Source organism: Enhydra lutris, unplaced genomic scaffold (genome assembly GCF_002288905.1).
Source record: "Enhydra lutris kenyoni isolate GAN:26980312 unplaced genomic scaffold, ASM228890v2 scaffoldscaffold24, whole genome shotgun sequence".
Taxonomy (NCBI): Eukaryota; Metazoa; Chordata; class Mammalia; order Carnivora; family Mustelidae; genus Enhydra; species Enhydra lutris.
The window spans coordinates 22,087,919-22,109,486 of record NW_019154108.1 but is presented as its reverse complement, the minus strand read 5'-3'; the positions used below and the strand labels follow the sequence as shown (position 1 = coordinate 22,109,486).

Below are 21,568 nucleotides of genomic sequence, written 5' to 3'. Positions count from 1 at the left end.
AGCAGGCAGAGAGGCAGGCAGAGAGAGAAGAGGAAGCAGGCTCCCCGCTGAGCAGAGAGCCCGATGCGGGGCTTGATCCAGGACCCTGAGATCATGACCTGAGCCGAAGGCAGAGGCTTTAACCCACTGAGCCACCCAGGCGCCCCTCTTTCTTTCTTTTAAGTTATATATTCTAGTATTATCCACTGTCCTATGAAGGAATACCCGGAAGAATTTTGTCCCTGGTCTCAGAAATTGTTGTTTTTCTTGTTTAACGGTACAAACACTGCATTTTATAAATACTTCTCTTCTTCATGCAAGTTTGGAGTCAAATTAGTGGCCCACCTATATCAAATGTATAGGACAATTTAACAGCATTCCTTTTGCTCTAATCTTACTGCTGACTTCATCTTACAGATCGAGCCCCCTATAGCAAGCATGTGTAAGACATCAAGATACATGTTTTCTACACTACTCTTACTACTAACTCCATCCTGCTTTCTTTTTCATTTTCCTCTTAACTTGTTCTTATTGCTAATATTTTTTATCTTGCTAAGTTGTAATACCTTTCTGTTAACAGCCTTAAAGTATCCTTAGAAAAAATAATCTGAAGCTAAATAAACAATAAATGTTTCATTCTTTGAATACTCACAAAATAAAATACAGTATTTCCCCCAACTTCTAACATTGTCACTGCTCTACATAAACATGTAATTATTGTTTGGTTCAACACCATCATCCTATTGAACTATTAACAAAGAGATTTTGTGTAAAGAATCACCTCTTTCAGCAATGGATATGATTAAGTTGCCAATGAAAAGATCAAGTAGAAAACTAGGGCTCACTTTAAAAGCAATCTACATTTCCTTGTCAAACTAGTGGTAGCTCTACACAATTACAAACAGAAGATGACGAAGAATGCCTTAAGTGTCACAGAAAATGCTATGACTTAAATTGTGCGTTCCTGCCAGATTCTGCTTGTCATAGGAGAACTGGGAGAATTTTACTCTTTGACCAGACTGCCTCCTAGCTATAATATTATATTACTGCAATTTTTACTGTAGCATGTATATTGTCCACCCATTGAAATTAGGAATGTATTATTTTACTTTGGCCTACAGTTTCTTAAAAAAGGTTAAGATCAAAACTTTCAACGATGGCTACAATATGTATATGTAATTGGCATGCAAAATTTTAAAACTATTTCAAAGTGCATTATTCTATTCTAGTTTTCCTGAAAAAGAAATAAATATGCTTGATATAAAATCAAATGTTAAAGCAGTGTTGCAATAATTTTACTCACTGAAAAATAGAACTTATAATTTTCAAGTTAAAAAGTTAAATTAGCCATTTAGTAGCTAAATAAAATCAAGTTTTCTGGTTGATCTGAGGTTAAAAATAAGAGGATCTTGTTAAAACAAAACAAAACAAAAAAACAAAAAAAAAAAAAACTCCTCATAAAGCATTCTAAGAAACATTTAGGAATATTTCCACAGCAGAGCATCTAGTTAAACACTATCTGAGTAAGTTCAAAACAGAGGAAAAAAATTCAAGGTAATGTAAGAATTGGTTTTTTACTGCTTAAGAACAGAATCCTAACTCATACTATAGAAAATTGTGAATAGTTGATATCGGAGTTGATTCTTGAAGGATAAATAGACATTTGTATGAAACAAAGAGAAATGCCATCCAGGGAGCAAAATCATGACCAAAGGCAAAGAGGAATACAATTATGTTCTCAGAGGACAAATGGTATGGATGGATACGAATATAGGAATGGAAGAAGGTAAGAGTCCTCAATTTTCACAACGAGTAGGTTATCTGCTGAGAGTAAGTTGGACAAGATTAAATGCAGGCTGAGAGAAGTTCTGGAATACTTAAGGGGAATCTGAGAAGGAGAAGACCATAATAAGCTAAGGGATGACTGGACTTCCTACATTTTTATTGTCACTGGATAGCCAGAATTCAGACTATGTTTATTTTAAAGATTAGGAATGTAAAGTTAATATTCCCTTTGCAGACTTCCTTAGGCATGCAAAAATACTCTAGTTCAGGTTAATTTCATGGCATACGTTCTACATTTTACCATATTACAAATCTGTAAAATCTTACCAGTATAGAAGAAAGATGACCCAAGTAAAATAAAGACCAAATCTAAAATCTAACAATTTGGTATATATATGTTCAACTTCAAATTTTATGTTTGTTTGTATTATTACACTCAGAATTTATTCTTTTATCTTGATATCTTAAGATCAACTAACATGTTGCTGAAATAATTCTATCACTAAAGTTTGAAAATATATGTATTTATATTTGCTTTTTGAAATATAATGATACACTTTCCCAAAATTAAAGTTAGGAAATTTTAAAGACAACTATCAAGTAAGTCTCATTCTTTATCATCTCCAATATAATAGTAACTACCACTTACTAAACATATAGCTTACCAATTTGTACTAGGAGCTTTACAAACATCACCTTTTTAAGTTTCACAACCTCAGAGTATCTACTGTAATCCCTGTTTTCTACGTAAGGCAATGGATACTTGGATAGACTAAATCATTGGTCTAAAGTGACCCTGCTAGTTGCAGGGTAGACGTAGAACCCAACCAAGTATGTTAGTCATTTTTTTTTTTTTTTTAAGATTTTATTTATTTGACAGACAGAGATCACAAGTAGGCAGAGAGGCAGGCAGAGAGGCAGGCAGAGAGACAAGGGGAAGCAGGTTCCCTGCTGAGCAGAAAGGCCAATGTGGAGCTCGATCCCAGGATCCTGGGATCATGACCTGAGCCGAAGGCAGAGGCTTTAACCCACTGAGCCACCCAGGTGCCTCATTCCAACAAACTACACTGACCATTCTCTTCACACAGGCCTCAAAGGCCACTCAACTACCAGTGAAAATTTTTATTTAAAAAAAAATTTCGGGTAAGATTAGATGATAACCTTATTTTCTAATACATCATATTTAATGTATAAGTATCACAACTGTGATACTTATATCACAGAGCTGTGAGAAGTAATTGTATTGCTTGAACATCAGCAAAAATTTAAAAATACTGGATCACTCAATATAAAATAATACCAAGATAGTCATATAATACCAGTTTACTAAGCACCGTTAAATGGAACAGAGTATTGAACTAATGTGTGTAATAGGGGAGGTTTGGCACTAACAGTGAGTACAGTTCCACGTCTCTGAAAATCCTAAAATTCACAGTTCAGTTGTAGCACATACTGTTGCTCAGTAAGCGAAGTAATGTTTAGCACCACAAAGAGTTACCACATACGCAAAGTTAAGTAGTAAAAACAAGGCCGCCCTGACATGAGGATGATAAGCTGAATGGGTGCACTGACCAGGTTTTACATACTTCCCAAAACAAAATTCTCAATCTAATTGCTGCATGTAAGACTCAAATTCATGTCTCAGAAAAACTATATATTATTAGTAAATGGAGCTTCAGAGTTATTTGTGAGTACAGGAAGGACAAATGTTAAATCTGGCAATCAAACTAATCTATCACACTAGGAATATAAAAAAGATTATGATTAGTCCACCAAACCTAATATACTATCTATCAATATAGGTAACAAGAAGTCAATTCTACAGTTACACAGAGTTTTTCCTATTAACATAAAAATATTCCCTTAACAAGCTAATGTGTGTGTTTCAATTATGTACATATTCAACTGTGAATTGCAAGTGCACTCAAACCTGACTGGTAGGAAGGCAGAGAAAAATGTGTAACTTCCAGAAGCATACTCAGTATTATAATTGTGTTTTTGAGTAAAAAAAAATTATTATTAATACAAATTATAGAAATGGTATAGTTTACACATCTCAAAATGGAATAATATAAAAGGTTAAAACACCATAGCCCAGGCTTTTTAAAACCTAATAAAGTGTTAGAGTAATAGTGAGTATATAAATTAGTACTCAAAAAAATTTAGTATGAATAGAGAGATCAGTTCCATATATGCCACAATTTATAACTATTAAAATTTATTATAAATACTTAAACTAATAAATATTTTTATTTTGAATAATTTTTTAAAAAATCTCAGATTTAATTAAAAATATTAGCTTTAAAATGTTAATAAAAGGGTGCCTGGATGGCTCAGTTTAAGTGGCTGCCTTCGGCTCACATCATGATCTCAAAGTCCTGAGATTGAGCCCCACATCAGGCTCCCTCCCTCCTCAGTGGGAAGCCTGCTTCTCCCTCTGTTGCTCCCCCTGCTTGTGCTCTCCTCTCTCCCTCAAATAAATAAAATCTTAAACATAAAATAAAATAAAAAATAAATAAAAATATTAACATAGTTTACCCATTCTGGCAGAAATTTATGCAGAATTTTTTTAAAAAAATCCTCCCTGAGACTGTTAAATGTTGACAAATTTGTTATTATATGGGGTTCCAAACATTTTTTTTTGGATGGCAATTGAAAAACTAAGAAAATTCATTCTCATTCACTAAGAAAAGTAAAGATGCCATATTGTCATAAAAGATAGATCTGGGTAGTTACAAAAGATGACGTATCTATTATATTTTGACATCCTATTACTCTATCAATTGAATACACGCAAAAAATGTTCTTAATTTTATACTCATAACTTTTTTTTCTGGTATTTCATTCAAAAGCAGATCTTCAAATAGCATTTCACAACGATCTGCAACTGTATTCAATATATCTCTCTTCATTGCCTATGAAAAAAACAAAACAAATTACAGTAAGAAATAAAACCCATTACTTTAGATTTACACTATTTTATTACCACCCTCCCCCAACATAATGGACTTTCCTATATAATCATATCCACCAAAATAACGGATACATCATTCCATTTTTTAATATCCATTTATTTAATATACTTACTAATCCATTAACAGTTTAATAGCAAATTTGCCTCACCTTCATTTAAATAATTAAAACCAAATAAATGAATGAAATTTTCCATCTAAAGAAATACAGCTAGTGTTTCAAATTAGGAAATGTAGGACCATGATAAAAGTGCCAGTCATCATTTTTAAAATTTCTGAATATCCAGATTACAGAATACTACCTAATAGTATTTCCAATGAATACTTTTCCTGTTATTTAAAAAGTTTAATTTCCTGCCAAAGAAATTATTTCAAATGCACTAATATATCACAATTGTGGAGCACTGAATAAATTTGTATAATCATCAGTTTAACAAAGGCATTTTAAAACAGATATCCTACATATGAAAATCTTGGGACCAATTACATGGTATAATTGGACTAGCCAATAGATTGGGACTTATCAGTTAAAATCAAATCCATAATTATGATAGCTGAGATTGAGAAAAATTTTAGGATTTTTGAATGTTACATTAACATGCTTCTGTTTTTCATATACCAGTTATTCCTTGTGTACCTGCACAGCATCTTTAACCTTGGGTTTATTGCTATGCATATAGGCTCTGCATTTCACAGCACCCTTAAGGTTTACAGAGCCGCTGCAGATCTGGACTGTGGCTGTGGATCTGTGGTCTGAATTCAGAAGCTGAAAGACAAAATCTATTTAAGTTCTAATAGCCAACAATTAACTATATGAAACACTTAGACATTATATAAGCCATTTCATGAAGTGAGAAGAAATTTTTGACTGAACCAAGTGTTTGAAAATATTTCCCATAAATTATTAAAAGGCCTTCATACTCCTCCTTACTAAGTTATATATTATTTTCTGAGAACTTTAAATGTACTCTGAAGTTAAACACAACTACATCTGAATCTTTTCTTACTAACATTACCATCTGAAATACCATTACTTATTTAACATATTCACTAAAAATATATTATTTGCAGATTACTCATATACTGCTAAGAGGAAAAGATGTATAAAGAAGACATATATATATATATATATATATATATATATTTGGTATATCATCTATCTAGTAGGAGATACAAGATATACAATATAAGATTTACACAAAAATAACTGGAACACAGAGGTTGTGATAAATTTGGTAAAATGATAAGCAGTGTAAAGACACTCATTTATTTAAACACCTTCGACACTTAACTCCCATAGGCTAAAAGTAATGCTATATGTTCCCCAGCAGCAAAAAGGCAAGTCAACTGTGGTTGTCACCAGAAAATGACATTAGTGGTTGTAAGTAGTCACACTTCCACCTTACAATCTCATTCTTCTGTAATCTAAGGAGTGTTAATTCATGCTTGGTTTCAAGATGTTTCACAGATATTTTTAACCTTATTATTTTAATAAATGCCAAAACAAGGAGAGCATTAAAACAGTGAAAGTACTACCGGAAGCCTATAAAATCATTATGGAAACAAAAATTGTGATTTAAAAAAAAGATACCCCACAAATGAGACATGGCAAAAATAAAAATTCTAAGTATACCTAGAATAAATAGGGTCAATTCTGAACAAAACAAATCCTGCAACTTGTGAATAGTGCTAGTATGTGCCTTTGCAATAAAGAATAATCAGGAACTGAAGAGGAAAAATGGTGAAGAAACTGAAGGACTTAATCTGTAACTACTGAAAGCGCATGAACAGTCAATGCCTAACGTAATTCAAGCAGAGCTAGTTTGTTTTGTGTGTGTGTTTTTAGGAATTTAAACTCAAACATAGTTAAGTTTATTGGTAGAAAATTTGTCACAGACTGAATAGTTCAAAAGGTTCTAAGTCTGTTTAAAAATGTCTTTCATCAAACCAAACAGCAGAGTGACAATGTTCATATTGTATCTAGATTAAGCTTCCTATGATACTTGTAGAGATCATCGATATATCAATAAGTTCAGTGTGGAGGAAGAGTATTTGACTTCCCTTATTCACTATGCAGAATTTTACTATTGATGAAGCTATTCCATTTTGGAACATAATGCCCTATTTTATCTTTTTAGTATCTAACGTATGTTTTATAGTACATAACACATTTATAATATATAATATAATAATATAATATAATGTAATATAACATAACATATAATAGTGCCCTTATAAATTAGGGCACTATTTTCCAAAAAGGACAAGACTATATATTACAGACTACACATACACACACCTACAGACACACACATGAACACACAGAGAGTTTTTAAAAGATATAAGGATTAACTTACTCCTTTCTGGTAGAAATGTACCTGTGTTCTACAAAGGTCAATTTCTCTTGGTTTCTTTGGACTTAGGAACAAACTAGTTTACAAAAAGACTCTGGGAACCTAACTTGGTCATAAGTGGAGGAATTTCTGTGACGATGATATGGTATTTTGGAAAAGAAAAGATTCCTTTGGTTATGATGACCAAAAGAAACTTTTTGTAACTGGTAGCACTTGGGGTAGGTCTTTAAGTACAGACAGGATTCTGACTGTCTGAATGACAGAGAAAAGATGGCACTGGCAAGACACATGGCTCAACGTTCATAGCAGCAAAAGCCACAGTCTCCAAACTGTGGAAAGGGTCAAGATGTCCTCCAACAGACGAGTGGATAAAGAGGATATGGTCCATACATACAATGTAATATTATGCCTCCATCAGAAAGGATGAATACCCAACTTTTTATCACCATTGACAGGACTGGAGGAGATTATGCTGAGTGAAATAAGTCAAGCAGAGAGTAAATTATCATATGGTCTCACTTACTTGTGGAGCATAAGGAATTAGATGGAGGACATTGGGAGAAGGGAGTTGGGGGAAATCAGAGGGGGAGCTGAACCATGAGAGACTATGGACTCTGAGAAACAAACTTAGGGTTTTGGAGGGGAGGGGGGTAGGGGTTTGGGTGAGCCTGATGGTGGGTATTAAGGAGGGCACATATTACATGGAGCACTGAGTGTGATGCATAAACAATGAATCTTGGAACACTGAAAAAAATAAAGTTTAAAAAAAAGGACACAAGGCTCAGAAAATCAACACGATTTTAAATGCACAGAAAGTAAACCTCTGAAACAGTAATTAAGAAATTAATGAGTAAGCATGCTGAGGCTATGAAGAGTCTTGAATTAGACTCTTCTAACTAGTCAGTATGGAGCACCTAAGGAATTTTAAACAAGGAGACTAACACAATCAGTGCCTAACCCTTATATATAGTCAATAAATACTTTTAAAAAAAACTAGTAAGTAAATAACAAGTGAAAGAATGCAAACTGTGATTCAGATAGGATAATCTGAGGTTATATGCAGGATACATCAGAAATATAGAAGATATTCCAGGAGATATACAAACAAAGGTATCAGGAGTTTCAGAAAAAGAATCACTTTGGACAAGAATGAATAGATAGAGACCAGTTAAGAGTTACTTGTAATAATACAGGTAAAATAATAACATTGTAAGGCTAGTGGCTATAAGTCCATAAGGAAAACAAAAGATGTACTTAACACTGCAAAGTAAGAATCAACAAGACTTGATGGAAGTTGAGGAGGAAAGTGACATCAGATATTTATTGACTACTTATTACATATTATTTTAAAGTTTCCAGCTGGCTGACCAGTAGAATGATAAAAAGATATTACACTGTATAATAATAAATATTATTTCTCATAATATTTATCCCTCATAATATCTCTATTTTCCCACAGTCTACACATCTACCAACTCCACTTTTACCACTAAAATAATTTTAAGTAAATTAAAAAACCAAGAGGTCATGTAAGCATATCTAGTAAAAAGCATCTAGGTACAGGAATAGTTATTTTTAATTTTTTTTTTAATTTATTTTCAGCGTAACAGTATTCCTTGTTTTTGCACCACACCCAGTGCTCCATGCAATTCGTGCCCTCTCCAATACCCACCACCTGGTTCCCTCAACCTCCCACCCCCCGCCCCTTCAAACCCCTCAGATTGTTTTTCAGAGTTCATAGCCTCTCATGGTTCACCTCTCCTTCCTATTTCCCTCACAGGAATAGTTTAAAAACAAAGGACATATCTACACTCAAAGGTACTGAGAAGAGAAATTGAGAACATAAAGTTGAATGGCATTAAGTCCAATGACAATTTAGTAAATACTCTATTGCTAAACACAGAGAAGGAAGAAATTAAAATATCCTCTTATGCAAATTATTGTTAAGTCTATTTTACTCAGTTAAAAACATATGCAGTATTTGTATTATTTGTACAAAATATACAATAAAAAATATCCTGTTCTGCATGCATACTTTTGGGAATAATTAGTGGCTTTAACTTTTTATTCTTCAAGATATCCAACTTTCAATTCTGAAGAGATGTATAATTTAAAACAACCATATACAAATATAAAAATTGCTAATAATGTGTGATTTTTACCAAATCAGAGGAGGTATAAATACACTTCAAAACTGAGTATATGACAACTCCTGGCACATCTGTGCACACATCTTTTTAAGTTGTTGGAACTAAAATTTCCTTGTAAAACTTACAACCCAAGGTATCACACACATATACATGTTCTTATGTATATATTATATATATGTTATATATATAAAATACACATATATTTTTAAATTGCTCTCTACTGGATGCTAAAATTTTAATAGCCTTGAGGGAAAAGACCAAAATAGGTTTTATTAAAATAATGTTTCTTGTAAATGAATTTCCTAGAACCAGACATTTTTTACATGTCACATCTCTAAAATTCTTTGACTCTCTAATTATAAATATAAAAACCAAAGCAATTTCATTGTGATTATTCTAAAAAATAAATTATTTTAGATAAGTAGTATTTTAAAATATTTACCAACTGTGTGAGCACTTTGACATCAAAAGAATGACTAGTTGCTTGAACATTTCCTCTAGATTTTTTCTGAAAAAACACAAAAGTTAAAAGCTAGATTACTGAGACTGAAGTAGAATACAAAAGACACTTTAGGAACTATCCTACATATATTAAGTAACTTAGAGGAAAAAAATCTTATCACTTGTTTTATATTGGCTTTTTCTATAGATATGTCACTTTGTGTACTATCAATCAATGTGTACCCTTAAAAACCATTAATTCTCTACTTTTATTCCTCTAAAACAAGGATTGGCAAACTGTGGCCTACAGATCAAAGCCAGACTACCTCTCATCATTTTAAATAAAGTTTTACAGAACACAATCAAAATCATTCATTTACATGTATTTGTGGCTGCTTGTTGAATAATTGCTGGAGACCTTGTAGCCCAAAAAGTCTAAAATATATACTATTTGCTTTTTTACATAAAGTTCACTGACCCTCGCACTAAAGGGAGAGATTACCAAAGCTCCTCTTCAGATATATCAAAGCTATTTTAGAAGCCTGTATAGATTCCTTCTATAAAATGGCCAAATTTAGTCTTTAAACTGCTATCAAAGTAGAACATGTACCTTTAGTTTTAAGCAAGCAGTTTACAATTGGGAAATTAGAATTTAGATGACACTCCTTTATTCAGGTTTCAGGATTCCAATTAATTCAGAAATAATCTCCAATCATTTTCTGACAAAACATTTATTTGCCCTTTACTTTAAAAGACCTTAAGGGGCCGGCGGGGAAAAGACCTTAGAAATAAGAAGTAGATGGAAACTGTTTTCAGGAAGGCAAGAACTAAAAAAAAGTCATCTTTTATTTTTCCTCAAGCACAAATAATTTCATTAGTAAGCTGATTTTCTCTCAACTCACCTGTCCTTCTAACAGATCACCATCTTCATCTTTAACTTGTCCATTAATCAAATAAACACCATTTTCTATTTGCTTAGCCCAACGTGCAAGTCCATTCTTAAAAGGAACACAAGATGGATATCTTTCAGATATAATGTCATTTCAATTAATCTCCCTAGGGCCCACTTTTTTCCACCTAATATACTGAAATGTTAATGCGGTAATCGGTAATGTGGTATTTATTTCTTGAGTTAACATTTTGCAATTTTTTTTCCTTCATATATATATATTTTTTTCCTTCATATATTTTTTTCCTTCATATATTTAAAAAAAATGTCTGCTTATAGTTGACACACAATGTTACATTAGTTTCAGGTATACAACATAGTGATCCAATTTATTTATACATTATGCTATACTCACAAGTGTAGCTACCATCTATCACCACACAACAGTATTATAATATCACTGACTATATTCCCTATGCTTGACTTTGTTCAGTCTCATAAACAGCAACAAAAAAGTATATCCCCAAATTTTGGCAACTTAGCCATATTAAGTAATAGTTTTTCTAATCTTTATCCCAAATAACATTCATATCACACACTTAGGAGGCTTAATAACTACATGATCACAGTCAAATAAAATTCAATAATTCCCATTATATGAAAAGTGAGAAAAGAGAAAAAATCTCAAGAATATATAAAGCAGTACTAAAGAGGAAAAAATAAGCAAGCTCCATTTGTTTCCACAGGAAAAAAGAAGAAAAATGAGATATGAATAAAAGAATGGTATAGAAATACAAGAGGGCTGGAAAGAAGAAAATAAAACTAAAGACCAAGAGAAAAAAAAAAAAAAGACCTAACAGTATACTTTTTATATAATTAAATTTTATGTAACTATATTTTACAATATACTTAACTACATGTTAATCAACAAATATTTATGGAGCATTTATTATGCTAAATACATTAGTAATATAATGCTGTCCTATCTCCAAATTTCTAATTTGGCTGGGGTAATACATTAGTCACCCATAATATCATTATAATTAGCATGCAATTTTTGAGAATTACAAAATGAATGGCATAGACAACCAGAATAAAAGCAGATTATCTGTTCAGTGATCACTAAAGAAAATTCGTTTTGCCCTGATACCTTTGTATTTTTCTCCAGAGTATAGCTGACAGAAGTGGTAGACAGCGGGATGTGAATATTAATATGAACTACACACTCTAATGAAAGCCATGAAGTTGATAGTCCATTTTGATACTTCCAATCTGCTGGTTTTGCTGAACTCTTTAGCAGTGGGGAAGGTGGAAAAACATAAGATACGTGATTTAGGTAAAATACATGGATCAATAAAATATCACAAAATGTACAACCTAATAACTCATACAAACTGATATTTAACATATTTGGCTAACTTCTTTCAACACAGGGCAACAGGTTAAAACTAAATAGAAATAAATCATGCATTAAATTCACTATTCTTTAATACATTCCAGGCAGCCTTGGCAATTCCAACCCCCAGTGCTAGGTGGAAAAGAATCAGATAATTCATGTAGAATTCTGACAAGTCCTCTGGTTCTCAGCTGCAACTTCAACAGTGTCAATTCAGAAGCTTCTGTGTGGAGCAAATAATCAACTGAGTAGCTATCAGGTGCCAGGTGTTCTCCTTTCTGTCCTATCCTTGCTAACACAATACTGTGAAGTTACTTTTTCATATTGTTTTTAGACACCGTAGCAAAATTTTAGTCTGGATTCTTCTAGTAGGTAGCCTGCTTACTAGGCAATGTAACTACCAAAAGCCCAGATGCTTTTACTACCAGCCTCTCAGATATAATATTAAACACATAAATAGGCAGAGAGCACTTAAAAAAAAATATTTGAACAATGAAAAAAAAATTTCCTTGTTGTAATGAAATTAATTATACTTCCAAAATAAAAAGTAAAGCTGGTTGTGGACATTGATAGGAAGTGAAAGCACCAAATATTATTAAAACTAAATAACTGAATTTTATTTTAAAAATACTTTGTAATACAAAAATCTTTCAAAAGCAATTTTTCTTACCTTTGGATCATGGATATCATAAGTTCGACAAAATATTCTTTATGGATTAAGGACAGAAATAACCAAAAAAAGAGAAGTAATTCTTGATAATCAAAAGAAAATAAGCCATCAAAAAATAAAAATAAAGTACATGCATCCAAGAATTTTTATAAAATCATACTTCATATACTAAAATATATACACATATATATCTATATGTACGTTTCCACAAATATATTCATAACTTGTAAATAAGCACATATATATATTCACATTTTGTATAAACTAATATATATGTACACAAAAACCGCTCTGACTATAAAACTTGTGGTGCTTTAAATTATTCCCTATTGCTTAAAATCCTGCTAATCACAATGAATAGAATGGAAGCACCTGCAAAATTTTCCTCAAATACACATGCTCTATAACAAATAGGAGTTCTGGGAAGCCTGGGTGGCTCAGTCGGTTAAGCAGCTGCCTTTGGCTCAGGTCACGATCCCAGAGTCCTAGGATCAAGCTCTGCATCAAGCTCCCTGCTAAGCGGACAGCCTGTTTCTCCCTCTCCCTCTGCCTGCTGCTCTGCCTATTTGTGCTATCTCTCTGTCAAATAAATAAATAAAACAAATAGGAGTGCTGTTTTGAATGCAGTGAAGTCTGAAAATGTTCATTGGGTCAAAGGCCCAGCGTACATAAAACTTTTAAATACCAAAGGAGTTACAAGCTCAGCTTCTGCAGGAATGATCAGTTTTTGAATTTTGTCTTTTCAAGCCCTAATTTACTGGTTCCTTGCACCACTTCGCTCCCCTGGTGTGGCTGCTCCAGCTTAGGAGGTACTCTTGTCCCTGAAAGATGTAGAGAAAAGAACCCTAAGAAGGCTTTTAGTATCACTTGATCTCGGCTAAAGACATAAAAATTTCTTGGATGTCCTACACTGTCCACCTCAGTTTGGAGGTGAACTACCCATTACTTTTAGTCATTATTTTGCCTAAGCTGTCAGTTGGGCATTGACCTCTCTGTAGAGGACCTATGAACATTAAAAAATGGGGTAGTTGGCTGGTAAAGAGCTCAGAACCCCAGTCCTTGCCACCTTTCTCAACATGATTAAAGCCATTGTTATGGGGCCCCTGGGTGGCTCAGTGGGTTAAGCCTCTGCCTTCAGCTCAGGTCAGGATCTCAGGGTCCTGGGATCAAGGCCCGCATCAGAGAGCCTGCCTTCCTCCCCGACCCGCCTGCCTCTCTGCCTACTTGTGATCTCTGTCAAATAAATAAATAAATAAATAAATAAAGCCATTGTTACTCTTACTATTGTTAGCAGTCCTGATTATATATTATTTACAGAAAAAACTTCCAAATTACACCTGTTTTAAAAATACGATATAAATTGGGGCCCCTGGGTGGCTCAGTGGGTTAAAGCCTCTGCCTTCGGCTCGGGTCATGATCTCAGGGTCCTGGGATCAAGCCCCACATCGGGCTCTCTGCTCAGCAGGGAGCCTGCTTCCCTTCGTCTCCCTCTGCCTGCCTCTCTGCCTACTTGTGATCTCTGTCTGTCAAATAAATTAATAAAGGGGGGAGGTGTCAAGATGGCGGAGAAGTAGCAGGCTGAGATGACATCAGGTAGCAGGAAATCAGCTAGATAGCTTATCTAACCATTGCGAACACCTACAAATCCAACAGGAAATCAAAGAGACGAGGAGCAACAATTCTAGAAACAGAAAATTGATCACTTTCTGAAAGGTAGGGCCTGCGGAGAAGTGAATCCAAAGTGACGGGAAGAGACCACGGGGGAAGGGGCCGACTCCCAGCAAGCAGCAGAGCAACAGAGCACAAAATCAGGACTTTTAAAAGTCTGCTCCATGGAGGGACATCGCTCCAGAGGCTAAACCGGGGGGGGAAGCCCACGCAGGGTCAGCGTAACCCCAGGTCCCGCAGGGTCACAGAAGGATCGGGGGTGTCTGAGTGTCGCAGACCTTGCAGGTATTAGAACGGGGAATCCGGCTACAGAAACAGAGCCGAGGAGTGAGCTCTCAGCTCGGGGTTACCTTGAACCGGTCGCAGGCTCAGTCAGCTTGGAGCGCGGCCGGAGGCCAGGGTGACGGGAGTAATTAGGCGCTGTTCTCTGAGGGCGCACTGAGGAGTGGGGCCCCGAGCTCTGGCTCCTTTGGGCTGGAGACTGGGAGGCCGCCATCTTCATTCCGGTGCTCCGGAACTCTACAGAAAGCGCTCAGGGAACAAAAGCTCCCGAAAGCAAACCCCAGCGGATTACTCAGCCCGGCCCCTACAGGGGCGGTGCAACTCCGCCTGGGGCAAAGACACTTGAGAATCACTACAACAGGCCCCTCCCCCAGAAGATCAACAAGAAACCCAGCCAAGACCAACTTCACTCACCAAGGAGAACAACGGAATTCCAGAGGAGGAGAAAGCAAATCTTATCTGGACAAAATCACAAGGCGGAAAAACTCACCACAAAAAAAAGAACAAGAGGCAGTACTGAAAGCTGGGGACCTAATCAATACAGACACTGGTAATATGACAGATCTAAAGTTCAGAATGATGATTCTCAAGGTTCTAGCTGGGCTCGAAAAAGGCATAAAAGATATTAGAGAAACCCTCTCTGGAGAGATAAAAGCCCTTTCTGGAGAAATAAAAGAACTAAAATCTAACCAAGTTGAAATAAAAAAAGCTATTAATGAGGTGCAATAAAAAATGGAACCTCTTACTGCTAGGATAAATGAGGCAGAAGAAAGAATTAGTGACATAGAAGACCAAATGACAGAAAATAAAGAAGCTGAGCAAAAGAGGGACAAACAGCTACTGGACCACAAGGAGAGAATTCGAGAGATAAGTGACACCATAAGACGACACAACATTAGAATAATTGGGATTCCAGAAGAATAAGAAAGAGAGAGGGGAGCAGAAGGTATATTGGAGAGAATTTCCCTAATATGGCAAAGGGAACAAACATCAAAATCCAGGAGATGCAAAGAAAGCCCCTCAAAATCAATAAAAATAGGTCCACACCTCGTCACCTGATTGTAAAATTTACAAGTCTTAGCAACAAAGAGAAAATCCTGAAAGCAGCCTGGGAAAAGAAGTCTGTAACATACAAGGGTAAAAACATTAGGTTGGCAACGGACATATCCAGAGAGACCTGGCAGGCCAGGAAGAACTGGCATGATGTATTCAGAGCACTAAACGAGAAAAACATGCAGCCAAGAATACTATATCCAGCTAGGCTATCATTGAAAATAGAAGGAGAGATTAAAAGCTTCCAGGACAAACAAAAACTGAAAGAATTTGCAAACACCAAACCAGCTCTTCAGGAAATATTGAAAGGGGTCCTCTAAGCAAAGAGAGAGCCTAAAAGTAGTAGATCAGAAAGGAACAGAGACAATATACAGTTAACAGTCACCTTACAGGCAATACAATGGCACTAAATTCATATCTCTCAATAGTTATCCTGAATGTTAATGGGCTAAATGCCTCAATCAAAAGACACAGGGTATCAGAATGGATAAAAAAACAAAACCCATCAATATGCTGCCTACCAGAAACTCATTTTAGACCTGAAGACACCTCCAGATTTAAAGTGAGGGGGTGGAAAACAATCTACCATGCTAATGGACATCAGAAGAAAGCTGGGGTGGCAATCCTTATATCAGAACAATTAGATTTTAAGCCAAAGACTATAATAAGAGATGAGGAAAGACACTATATCATACTCAAAGGGTCTGTCCAACAAGAAGACCTAACAATTTTAAATATCTATGCCCCTAACATGGGAATAGCCAACTATATAAACCAATTAATAATAAAATCAAAGAAATACATCAACAATAATACAGTAATAGTAGAGGACTTTAACACTCCCCTCACTGAAATGGACAGATCATCTAAGCAAAAGATCAACAAGGAAATAAAGGCCTTAAATGACACACTGGACCAGATGGACATCGCAGATATATTCAGAACATTCCATCCCAAAGTAACAGAATATACATTCTTCTCTAGTGCACATGGAACATTCTCCAGAGTAGACCACATCCTGGGTCATAAATCAGGTCTCAACCGGTATCAAAAGATTGGGATCATTCCCTGCATATTTTCAGACCACAATGCTCTGAAGCTAGAACTCAATCACAAGAGGAAATTTGGAAAGAACCCAAATACATGGAGACTAAACAGCATCCTTCTAAAAAATGAATGGGTCAACCAGGAAATTAAAGAAGAATTGAAAAAATGCATGGAAACAAATGATGATGAAAACACAACGGTTCAAAATCTGTGGGACACAACAAAGGCAGTCCTGAGAGGAAAATATATAGCGGTACAAGCCTTTCTCAAGAAACAAGAAAGGTCTTAAATACACAACCTAACCCTACACCTAAAGGAGCTGGAGAAAGAACAACAAAGAAACCCTAAACCCAGCAGGAGAAGAGAAATCATAAAGATCAGAGCAGAAATCAATGAAATAAAAACCAAAAAAACAATAGAACAAATCAATGAAACTAGGAGCTGGTTCTTTGAAAGAATTAATAAGATCGATAAACCCCTGGCCAGACTTATCAAAAAGAAAAGAGAAAGGACCCAAATAAATAAAATCACAAATGAAAGAGGAGAGATCACAACTAACACCAAAGAAATACAGACAATTATAAGAACATACTATGAACAACTCTACGCCAACAAATTTGACAATCTGGAAGAAATGGATGCATTCCTAGAGACATATAAACTACCACAACTGAACCGGGAAGAAATAGAAAGCCTGAACAGACCCATAACCAGTAAGGAGATTGAAATAGTCATCAAAATTCTCCAAACAAACAAAAGCCGAGGCCAGACGGCTTCCCGGGGGAATTCTACCAAACATTTAAAGAAGAACTAATTCCTATTCTCCTGAAACTGTTCCAAAAAATAGAAATGGAAGGAAAAATTCCAAACTCATTTTATGAGGCCAGCATCACCTTGATCCCAAAACCAGACAAGGATCCCATGAAAATAGAGAATTACAGACCAATATCCTTGATAAACACAGACACGAAAATTCACACCAAAATACTGGCCAATAGGATCCAACAGTACATTGAAAGGATTACTTACCACGACCAAATGGGATTTATTCCAGGGCTGCAAGGTTGGTTCAACATCCGCAAATCAATCAATGTGATACAATACATTAATAAAAGAAAGAATAAGAACCATATGATACTCTCAGTAGATGCTGAAAAAGCATTTGACAAAGTGCAGCATCCCTTCCTAATCAAAACTCTTCAAAGTGTAGGGATAGAGGGCACATACCTCAATATTATCAAAGCCGTCTATGAAAAACCCACCGCAAATATCATTCTCAATGGAGAAAAACTGAAAGCTTTTCCGCTAAGGTCAGGAACACTGCAAGGATGTCCATTATCACCACTGCTATTCAACATAGTACTAGAAGTCCTAGCCTCAGCAATCAGACAACAAAAGGAAATTAAAGGCATCCAAATCGGCAAAGAAGAAGTCAAACTATCACTCTTTGCAGATGAAATGATATTATATGTGGAAAACCCAAAAGACTCCACTCCAAAACTGCTAGAACTTGTACAGGAATTCAGTAAAGTGTCAGGATTCAAGTCAATACACAGAAATCAGTTGCATTTCTTTACACTAACAACAAGATAGAAGAAAGAGAAGTTAAGGAGTCAGTCCCATTTACAATTGCACCCAAAACCATAAGATACATAGGAATAAACCTAACCAAAGAGGCAAAGAATCTATACTCAGAAAACTATAAAGTACTCATTAAAGAAATTGAGGAAGACACAAAGAAATGGAAAAATGTTCCATGCTCCTAGATTGGAAGAACAAATATTATGAAAATGTCTATGCTACCTAAAGCAATCTACACATTTAATGCAATCCCTATCAAAATCCCATCCATTTTTTTCAAAGAAATAGAACAAATAATCCTAAAATTTATATGGATCCAGAAAAGACCTCGAATAGCCAAAGGAATACTGAAAAAGAAAGCCAAAGTTGGTGGCATCACAATTCCAGACTTCAAGCTCTATTACAAAGCTGTCATCATCAAGACAGTATGGTACTGGCACAAAAACAGACACATAGATCAATGGAACAGAATAGAGAGCCCAGAAATAGACCCTCAACTCTATGGTCAACTAATCTTCGACAAAGCAGGAGGGATTGTCCATTGGAAAAAAGACAGCCTCTTCAACAAATGGTGCTGGGAAAATTGGACAGCCACATGCAGAAAAATGAAATTGGACTATTTCCTTAGACCACACACGAAAATACACTCAAAATGGATGAAGGACCTCAATGTGAGAAAGGAATCCATCAAAATCCTTGAGAACACAGGCAGCAACCTCTTTGACCTCAACTGCAGCAACTTCTTCCTAGGAACATTGCCAAAGACAACGGAAGCAAGGGCAAAAATGAACTATTGGGACTTCATCAAGATCAAAAGCTTTTACATAGCAAAGGAAACAGTTAACAAAACCAAAAGACAACTGACAGAATGGAAGAAGATATTTGCCAACGAAATATCAGATAAAGGGCTAGTATCCAAAATCTATAAAGAGCTTAGCAAACTTAACACCCAAAGAACAAATAATCCAATCAAGAAATGGGCAAAGGACATGAACAGACATTTCTGCAAAGAAGACATCCAGATGGCCAACAGACATGAAAAAATGCTCCACATCACTCGGCATCAGGGAAATACAAATCAAAACCACAATGAGATACCACCTCACACCAGTCAGAATGGCTAAAATTAACAAGTCAAGAAATGACAGATGCTGGCGAGGATGCGGAGAGAGGGAACCCTCCTACACTGTTGGTGGGAATGCAAGCTGGTGCAACCACTCTGGAAAACAGTGTGGAGGTTCCTCAAAAACTGAAAATAGAGCTACCCTATGACCCAGCGATTGCACTACTGGGTATATATCCTAAGGATACAAACATGGTGCTCCGAAGGGGCACTTGCACCCAAATGTTTATGGCAGCAATGTCCACAATAGCCAAACTATGGAAAGAACCTAGATGTCCATCAACAGATGAATGGATAAAGAAGATGTGGTATATATACACAATGGAATACTATGCAGCCATCAAAAGATATGCAATCTTGACATTTGCGACGACATGGATGGAACTAGAGGGTATTATGCTTAATGAAATAAGTCAATTGGAGAAAGACAACTATCATATGATCTCCCTGATATGAGGAAGTGGAGATGCAATGTGGAGGGGTTGGCGGGTAGGAAAAGGAAAAATGAAAGAAGGTGGGGTTGGGAGGGAGACAAACCATAAAAGACTCAATGTCAAAAAACAGACTGAGGGTTGCTGGGGGGAAGGGAGATGGGAAAGGGTGGTAAGGATATGGACATTAGAGAGGGTATGTGCTATGATGAGTGCTGTGAAATAGAGGGTATTATGCTTAATGAAATAAGTCAATTGGAGAAAGACAACTATCATATGATCTCCCTAATATGAGGAAGTGGAGATGCAATGTGGAGGGGTTGGCGGGTAGGAAAAGGAAAAATGAAAGAAGGTGGGATTGGGAGGGAGACAAACCATAAAAGACTCAATGTCAAAAAACAGACTGAGGGTTGCTGGGGGGAGGGGGGACGGGAAAGGGTTGTAAGGATATGGACATTAGAGAGGGTATGTGCTATGATGAGTGCTGTGAAATATGTAAACCTGGCGATTCACAGACCTGTACCCCTGGGGATAAAAATACATTATATGTTTATTAAAAAAATAAATTAATAAAAAAATACAGTAATTAATTAATTAAATCTTTTAAAAAGGTTAAAAAATACGATATAAATTAATGTTTTGGGAAAAAACTTGCAGAATATTATTTTGATATCATATACTTTAAAATATAAACTCCTAAATAAAAGATACTTTTTTGTGGAAGAACAAATGTGAAGTGTCACTCGTTCCGAGATCTCCTCTTCTGTGAAATTCCATAATCTCCTTTTATTGATAGATTTTTCCATAGCAAATACTAGCTGAAAGGGAACAAAACACACATCAACTTAATGCAAAATAAGAGAACACAAGTAAGTGCAGAAAAAGATAATTATAATGACTCTAAGCTCCCAATGAGCTTTAAAATTCCATGATTCTATCATTAAATTTTGTTTTCTTCAAAACAAAGAGTGAAACTGATTATTAACCTTTTGGATTCCATTCTTAAGAATCTATAAAATTTGGGTTCCAAATATAAAAATATAAATCACTGTCATTTATCAACTGACATGAAGAATTAATTTGGGGTAATTAGCATTTAAGTTTAGAAGTATAGAATAAAGACTGTTTTAATTAGAATGAGAAATGACAAGTGATTTTTAATCTACAAAAATGAAGCATGTCACCCATTTGGGATTTCTTATGAACTACCACAAAAGACATAAGGCACTATGTAAGTACATATAAAATACAGTAGCAGCAAACTGAAAGAAAATCAGAAATAGCAACATACATTTATGTCACAAGTAAGAATTATAGAAATGCATACTTGATATGAGTAGAGGGGTGATAAATTTGACTCTATACTTCCTAGTTATAATGTACACAGGGACAAGCCTAATCTGTTACCTAATTCACATGGTCCATAAACTGAACACAACTGATGAAAAGAGGCCCAACTTTCTTGATAATGATATCAAAAGAAATTTCTTCAAAGGTGATAGTAGGTAATATAACAAAGTTCTCAACAATGACCTTATGGGAGACACTAGTGTTATAAGGTTACTTCTTATAAAGTTCCTCACTATAGGCAGCAGAAGTCAAGTCAGAAAACAGAAACTCAATAATGTCTTTAGAAATATAGCATTTCTTAGCATATAAGCCAAGCAGAGAGAGTCAATTATCATATGGTTTTGCTTATTTGTGGAGCATAAGGAATAACACAGAGGACATGGGGAGATGGAGAGGA

General features: G+C 35.3%; 1 protein-coding gene across 3 annotated transcripts in view; it reads right to left on the bottom strand.

Moving 5' to 3' along the window:
* LOC111150833 (chromosome unknown C1orf27 homolog) overlaps nucleotides 1-21,568 on the bottom strand; it is a 43,665-nt gene that overhangs the window by 11,901 nt on the left and 10,196 nt on the right. Inside the window, exons 5-12 of one of the 3 annotated variants that reach the window (XM_022508457.1) lie at nucleotides 20,533-20,639; nucleotides 12,637-12,673; nucleotides 11,721-11,861; nucleotides 10,584-10,679; nucleotides 9,683-9,748; nucleotides 5,374-5,502; nucleotides 4,590-4,679; nucleotide 2,560 (exon numbers count right to left, since the gene is read on the bottom strand). In XM_022508457.1, coding sequence (XP_022364165.1) covers nucleotide 2,560; nucleotides 4,590-4,679; nucleotides 5,374-5,502; nucleotides 9,683-9,748; nucleotides 10,584-10,679; nucleotides 11,721-11,861; nucleotides 12,637-12,673; nucleotides 20,533-20,639 — 667 coding nt within the window. Of the gene's footprint in view, nucleotides 1-2,559; nucleotides 2,561-4,588; nucleotides 4,680-5,373; nucleotides 5,503-9,682; nucleotides 9,749-10,583; nucleotides 10,680-11,720; nucleotides 11,862-12,636; nucleotides 12,674-14,339; nucleotides 14,343-20,532; nucleotides 20,640-21,568 lie in introns of all 3 variants that reach the window. The other 2 variants (XM_022508455.1, XM_022508456.1) reach the window with 2 other exon arrangements.